The sequence below is a fragment of the Gymnoscopelus braueri genome (assembly GCF_963280865.1).
Source record: "Gymnoscopelus braueri genome assembly, chromosome: 7".
Lineage (NCBI taxonomy): Eukaryota > Metazoa > Chordata > Actinopteri > Myctophiformes > Myctophidae > Gymnoscopelus > Gymnoscopelus braueri.
The window spans coordinates 22,171,584-22,178,694 of record NC_137608.1 but is presented as its reverse complement, the minus strand read 5'-3'; the positions used below and the strand labels follow the sequence as shown (position 1 = coordinate 22,178,694).

Here is a 7,111-nt window from a genome sequence, read left to right as displayed (position 1 = left end):
GTGCGTGCGTGCGTGCGTGCGTGCGTGCGTGCGTGCGTGCGTGCGTGCGTGCGTGCGTGCGTGCGTGCGTGCGTGCGTGCGTGCGTGCGTGCGTGTGTGCGTGCGTGCGTGCGTGGGTGTGAGAGAGAGAGAATATATAAAGGCCTGGTGAGGTGCAAACAAAATCCTCAGTGTTTTTGTATAATTCTTTACCAATCTGCATAGTATATGTTAATACAATTTAACTATGTCTGCTGTCAGGTAGGACAGTTAACATTAGCAGCTGGACAAGTTGTATAGGCTACTGCCTGAAGCTCCTAATGCAATATCCCCCCTGATGTTTTATTGGCAGAACTGTAGAAATGAGGTCTCATGTTGGAGACCCAGGTTCGAATCCTAGGTCAACACACATGGAAGTTATGGATTGTGGCTTTAACTCTGAGAGCGTACAAATGTAACCAAATGGGGTCCATTTGGTTACATTTGTAAACTCTCAGAGTTGCAAACGGATAAATGAACACTGAGGATTTTGCCATGAATGCACCTGCACACATACAGGTTCTCTGTGCACAGTGCCTCAACGCCTGCTTGCCCTTTGCTCTTTCCCTCACACGGCAGAGTCCTGGTAATATGCTCATGTAGTGTGCCTTTGCTGCTGTTTCCACTTCAAATGAGGCAGGATGCCTGTAATAAGTAGCCTAATGCACCCATCAAACAGAACACCTTATCTGTCCCTTAAAAGGTTTTAGGCGTGTGCGTGTGCTTTATTTGTCTTGGGCCTGTGTAACCTCTCCCCTTTTCCATATTTTGATGATGTATGGCCCTGGAGCTGAAGGAAGTTATAGGCCAATAAAAGCTGATGAAAGTGACCGTCCTGATAAGCAGTTCACCACATAGTAAATTCCCTTTAGAATCAGAATCAGAATTGTTTGAATTGTCAGGTATGTTTGCACATACAAGGAATTGTAGTCACAGTGCAGGTTGATGCATTTCACGGAAGCAACCATATGGATATAAAAAAAGAAATTGTACTAATATTTACTCAGAATACACAGATATGAGTATACATAGCTAGACATTAAAATATGATTGGCAGTATAGGCTATTGTACGACGTACACTATACTGGTCCCTGAGTCACCTCCCTGGTCCACCATCTCCTTTTTAAGTTATCATCATCAATTGTATTGTATTGTTTGTCTTGTTGCTTGTCTAAATGTTGAATGTTTTTTGGTGATTATCCATTTGGCTTTTTTAGCGTACAACAGTGCTGTCAATAACTTAGCAGCACTCAGTGTTAAACTGAAATTCCTAATTTTGATTCTTAGAGCATGTATGTGACCAAAGCCCTACACATAGCCTACTACATGAGGATGATGATCATGATGACAATTCATATTGGTGAAGATGGTGATAATGGAGAAGGATGCGGAATAAGAACATGGGAAATGGAGATAGAGGAGTAGGCCTTGTAGACAGAGCATGTGATGGTGGTGGTGGTAACAAGCACACAGGATTATACATCCATATGTTCCATAGTTCCAGCAAAACATAGTGCTAGTTTTTCCCGAAGAGGACAGCCATATAACATCTGATGTCAGCCAAATGACCTCAGCTGGAGATTGCAGAGTCCCATGGAGTTAATTGACCAAAGCTATTGCCATTTATTGCAGTATATATAGGCTTATTGGCACTGTCGCATTGGGAATAGGCTTACATTCGCTTGCAGTGTGTGTGTGTGTGTGTGTGTGTGTGTATGTGTGTGTGTGTGTGTGTGTGTGTGTGTGTGTGTGTGTGTGTGTGTGTGTGTGTGTGTGTGTGTGTGTGTGTGTGTGTGTGTGTGTGTGTGTGTGTGTGTGTGTGTGTGTGTGTGAGTGAGTGAGTGAGTGAGTGAGTGAGTGAGTGAGAGAGAGAGAGAGAGCTAGGCCCCATCTCTCTCTCTCTCTCTCTCTCTCTCTCTCTCTCTCTCTCTCTCTCTCTCTAGGGGGTGGAGAGAGAGAGAGAGAGAGAGAGAGAGAGAGAGAGAGAGAGAGAGAGAGAGAGAGAAAAGAAAGGGTCCCATCCCATGACGTTGGTGACAACACGCTGACATCACTTGGTCTGTGAAGAGATGCGGGGGGAGTTGAGAGACGCTGTGGTTATAGGCGCTCTGATGCTGCTGCATCTCTATGAGGATGAAGAGGGTTGTGATGAGCGTCAGAATCAGGGGCGTCTCGTTGAACTTTTGAGGAAACAGCCGCGCCAGCACAGTGTCAGTTTAGGCAGCAGCCGCAGCACCACACATTACGCGCACCGACAGGACCAGGGGACAACTCCTGAGACGCGGTTACTATTGCTGTTCTGCGCGGATCATTCATTTCACAACTCATTAGCAAACGCGATTTAAAAAAAAATCAACGTATCTGGCGTCAATCGGGTCTTTTAACGTGTAGGCTATTCCCCCCCCGGCTGCTACTTTCCAAACGTTCGTGATGTGTGGATAGCAATTTGGCAAAGTGTTCCACCGCTTATTATAGAAACTGGACATCAGAAGAGGTTTGGATATTTCTTACATTGAAATGCTATAATTATAGAACTACATACCGTTATTGTTTTTTAATTTATTTAACCGTTCCATCTGCATGACAGGAGAGCCATGCATGCTTACGCACGTCTTCAGTGCAAAACGCGCAGAAGGTGCAAATAGGCTATAATTCCGTTCATACTAATTTGAAATATATATAGCTCGGTGGTCTGACATTTTAGGGTATTAATATTTATTTTCCAATTTCAAAATGTCACAGAAATCAAACCTCAAAGCAGAAAATGTAAGCTTTTTGTGCGCTAAAGAAGTTTTAATTGTTTGGAGTTCATTTTAAGTCTGCAAGTGCTGGTTCACAAAGCTGTAGGCTACATAACGGGAACATGCTTTATACTGTGAAAAATGTATTGCAACGATTTTTTTAAATTCAAAGTCATTGTCTTGACGCATTACGGACTATTTTGAAAGATTAAAATGGAATTAGAGGACCTGCCGTGGAGGACGCGAGAAAGCTAACGTTTGACAAGAACAGAAGGAAAAAACTAAACAAAAAACAGACGAGGTAAATATCACACTTTAAAAATAAATAAAATAAAAACGAATTATAGCCTATAGCCTAAAGGGCAACATTTCTAATGATCAAATAATTTCTTCCTGTAAAAAGAAGAGCTGTCAAACAAATTATTCTAAAAATGTCAACATATTTTCATATTTTTTGTGACAATCATTATTTTATTTTATTTTTAAAAGAATCTTCCAAATCCCAGGCAAATCCGATGGCCTCAGTTATGGACAGTGGTTGCTCCATGGAGCTGAGCGGCTGGAACAGCAGCGTCAGTGTGAGACCCTCCATACCCTGCAACCAGAGTGTGGTGAAAGCTGCCCCCTACTCCCCTGAAGCCACAGCGGTCTTTGCTACCGCCATAACGCTCATGGTCGTCTTCACCATCGTGGGAAACATCATGGTCATCATTGCCGTTCTGACCAGCCGGTCACTTCAAAGTCCACAGAATCTGTTTTTAGTATCCCTGGCTGCAGCTGACATTTTAGTGGCCACTCTCATCATTCCTTTCTCACTAGCCAATGAGCTGCTTGGGTACTGGTACTTCAAATCTCTGTGGTGTGAGATCTACCTGGCGCTGGACGTTCTCTTCTGCACCTCCTCCATTGTTCACCTGTGTGCCATTTCACTGGATCGCTATCTGTCAATCTCCCGTGTCACCTATGGTCGTCAGCGGACCTCCAAGCACATCAAGGCTGCCATCATAGTGGTGTGGCTCATCTCAGCCGTTATCTCCTTCCCTCCTCTGCTGTCGCTGAACAAGAGTGAGGTTGGACCTGAGGAGCGGGAGAGAGGACCTCAGTGCCAGTTGAACGATGAACGCTGGTATATCCTGTATTCAACCATCGGCTCGTTTTTTGCTCCCTGTCTCATCATGATACTGGTCTACGTAAGAATCTACCAAATTGCCAAGCAGAGAACGAGGTGCCCACCGGGAGAGCCCAGAAAAGATGGGGTGGGCTGCGCCACCCCCATTCAGCCTCAGCGGAACGTCCATGCCAATAGAAATGGAGACAGCACCTCCCCTTCGCAGGAGAAGACTTCCCATGCCAGACCCCCGACCCTCGCCATCACCCCTTCTCCCTCCCTAAAGATGGACAAACAATCCCCGTCCTGTGATAACCCCACCCCCAATAACCTCCTGCAACCCCCATCCCCGTCCCCAGCCCTGACACCCAACTCTCTCACAGTCTCTCCCCATGGCCCTTCACCCACATCTGTCTGCCCCTCAGCCCCAGCTGCTCCGCCTCAGCTTTGCCCTGCAAAGACCAAAGCGGAGGGTAAAAAGAACAAGCGAGCAGCAGGAAGGAAGGCTGACAACAACAACGGTGACAGCTCGAGCAATGAAAGTGACATTGAGCACAATCACAGAGAAGGCAGTGTCAGCACCAGCACAGCAGGCTCCCCGGCAGGAGGGGGAATTCACTCACCAGCATCGGCCCATCGCTACCGGGACATGCTAGCCACATCTAAGGGGGCTCAGCTGGTGCCTGCTCAGCCAGAGCCTGGAGCCGCCAGGCGTAAAGCCATGGTCAACCGGGAGAAACGTTTTACCTTTGTACTTGCGGTGGTGATTGGGGTCTTCGTGGTCTGCTGGTTCCCTTTCTTCTTCTCCTACTCTCTGCAGGCGGTGTGCCCTGACACCTGTACCATCCCTGACCCGCTGTTCACATTCTTTTTCTGGATCGGCTACTGCAACTCCTGCCTCAACCCCGTTATATACACCATCTTCAACAAAGACTTTCGCAAAGCCTTCAAGAAGATACTTTGCAACAACACTAAGGGCACGTTCTACTAGATGTTGTGTGTACTGAATAGACGCTAAAAAAGAACAACAACCACTGTAATTTCAGGGGTGTTGGAGAAGACTTTGTTTGCTCATTTGTCACCGATATCACAAAGGGCTGCTGATTCAAAATGTGTAACTGTGTCCATTCCATCATAATATTCAGAAGTGGGAGGGCGGGAGGGGCACTGTTTAAATTACACTGTTTGTGTCACAACTGGGATTGAGAAATGCCAGCTTACATTCAGTACACACATCATGTTATACTGGAAGCAGACCTTCAAATGGGAATGGAATAGAAGTATTGTATGCTGCTTCACCTGTGTTGCTGACATTTTGAAAGCATGCACCAAATACTGAACAATGCCAGGATGCAGAAGAGAGTGGGTTCTCGGTTTACTGAATGTCCTAGGTTTTTAGCAGAGCGCTAAAAGATTGTGGTAAAACATACTGTAAGCGAGATGTGGGTACGTAAAAATCATTCTGTCAGCAAAGTGAGAGGTGAGAAATCAGATATGAGACAGTAAGAATGTCAGGCAAAGGCAAAAGCACACCACACAAAATTCAATCATGATTAGCAGGGCTGACAAACTCTTGAAGTTTTTCTTAATGATTAAAATACTTCAGTAAGAATTTTGTCCTCAGTTTCAAATAAGAATAATAAAAGAAAGAAAAGCAGGTGATCAAGAAGAAATGACCTCAGATACCTGTGAGCCTAAGGCACCTTATTTATCAGTACAGAGCATGAGGAGCACACAATGCTAGTGATGATTTCTTTCATCTGCAGTCTCCATTTATCTGGCTGCAGGGCCAGCATGTGTTAATCCCAGATTTGATCTGAGCAGGCCGACAACAACTGAGCTTTTCTGCAGATCCTTACGGCAGCAAATAACTCACAGCAGCACCCTCTCAAACTGAGCTCGTGGGATTTGACTTTGAAAGACACCTTTGTACACCTTACCCATGGCTTCAGTGGGTCATGATGATATGGACAGCCAGTATGTCCTAAAACATTTTATGGGCTCTTGGTACCCTCATTATCACCACAACCCACCTCACAACATTATTGAAATACAGAAAAGCCATACGGTGTCGCATGGACTCTTTTTTGGCTTAAGAATGTGAATAGAAAAAACTAAATGATGGAAAAGGACAGAGGAAAGGAAAACACTTTTAATTAAATAGAAAACAGGAGGTCTAACTGACCATTATGTTTTCTTCTTTCTTACACAATATGGACCATCGACTGCCTCATCGATGGACTGGACTAAGCAATCATCCCCGCATCACATTCACAGAAACACTGAATGTCTGCCTCACATCTTGAACTGCCTGAAGTGATGGTTATATACTGTATATGTGTATGTACGTAATTGGCGGGAGGGTGTTATAGAATGGCAGGCTGTCCACTGCAGAATGAAAGCTATTTGAATCTTACTACGGTACGCCTGATTTGTACTTTGTCGTACGATGGTGTCGCATGCCGAAAGTTGCCCATATACAAGCTCACAACACGTTGTATCTGTGATGTGTTGTGAGCTTGAGATCTTCTATTTTTGGCTGCAACACTGTCGTACAACAAAGCATAGATTAGGCATAACACTTTATAATCAAGAGTTGATCTGAAGCCATGGCTCATTACAAGGCACAGCTCATATATAGACTTTTAAAACAGACATAAATCACAAAGGATACATGCATTTATGGACATGTTATGTAACCCACAGTTATGTCTCCATGAGGTATTTTGAGAACTATTTTGAGTCACTATTTGACTGATTGATTTGGGATATTGCTTTGATGCTGAGAGGCACTGATGCCTTTTATTTCTCCCACAAAGAAACTGATGCTCTGTGGGTTTGTCCTACATAAAAGAGTGTCTAACTGTGAATGCTATACTTGCATATAGACTCAATGGGACAAGGGCTGTCAGCAAAGACAAGTGTCTAATCTTGTCTAATTCTGCTGACCTGTATGCATGTGTGTGTGTGTGTGTGTATGTGTGTGTGCGTGCGTGCGTGCGTGCGTGAGTGTGTGCGTGCGTGTATGTGTGTGTATTTCTTTATGAGTTTGTTGAATGCATGTTGGTCCATTTTTTGTGGCAACAGCATGCCAGAGTGCTAATCTTTTTCAACTCAGTTCTTCTCCAGGGAGTGTCAGTGCCTCCTGGATGCTATGAGATACAAATCTATTATGCCTAATTTATGCTCCGTCGTAGATTGGCTATTTTCAGCGCACAACACTGTCATACGACAAAGTATAAA

The 7,111-nt window shown here is 44.7% G+C and overlaps 1 protein-coding gene across 1 annotated transcript; it reads left to right on the top strand.

Moving 5' to 3' along the window:
* Positions 1-2,916: 2,916 nt before the first annotated feature.
* On the top strand, positions 2,917-6,562 carry adra2b (adrenoceptor alpha 2B). Its single transcript, XM_080432758.1, has 2 exons — positions 2,917-3,061; positions 3,267-6,562. Exon 2 carries the CDS (start codon positions 3,276-3,278, stop codon positions 4,857-4,859), a length of 1,584 nt encoding a protein of 527 aa, XP_080288884.1. The 5' UTR covers positions 2,917-3,061; positions 3,267-3,275; the 3' UTR covers positions 4,860-6,562.
* Positions 6,563-7,111: the final 549 nt, after the last annotated feature.

Bases quoted from the DNA above. Each gene is read 5' to 3' on its own strand.
- adra2b (XM_080432758.1), top strand. From the start codon at position 3,276: ATGGCCTCAGTTATGGACAGTGGTTGCTCCATGGAGCTGAGCGGCTGG.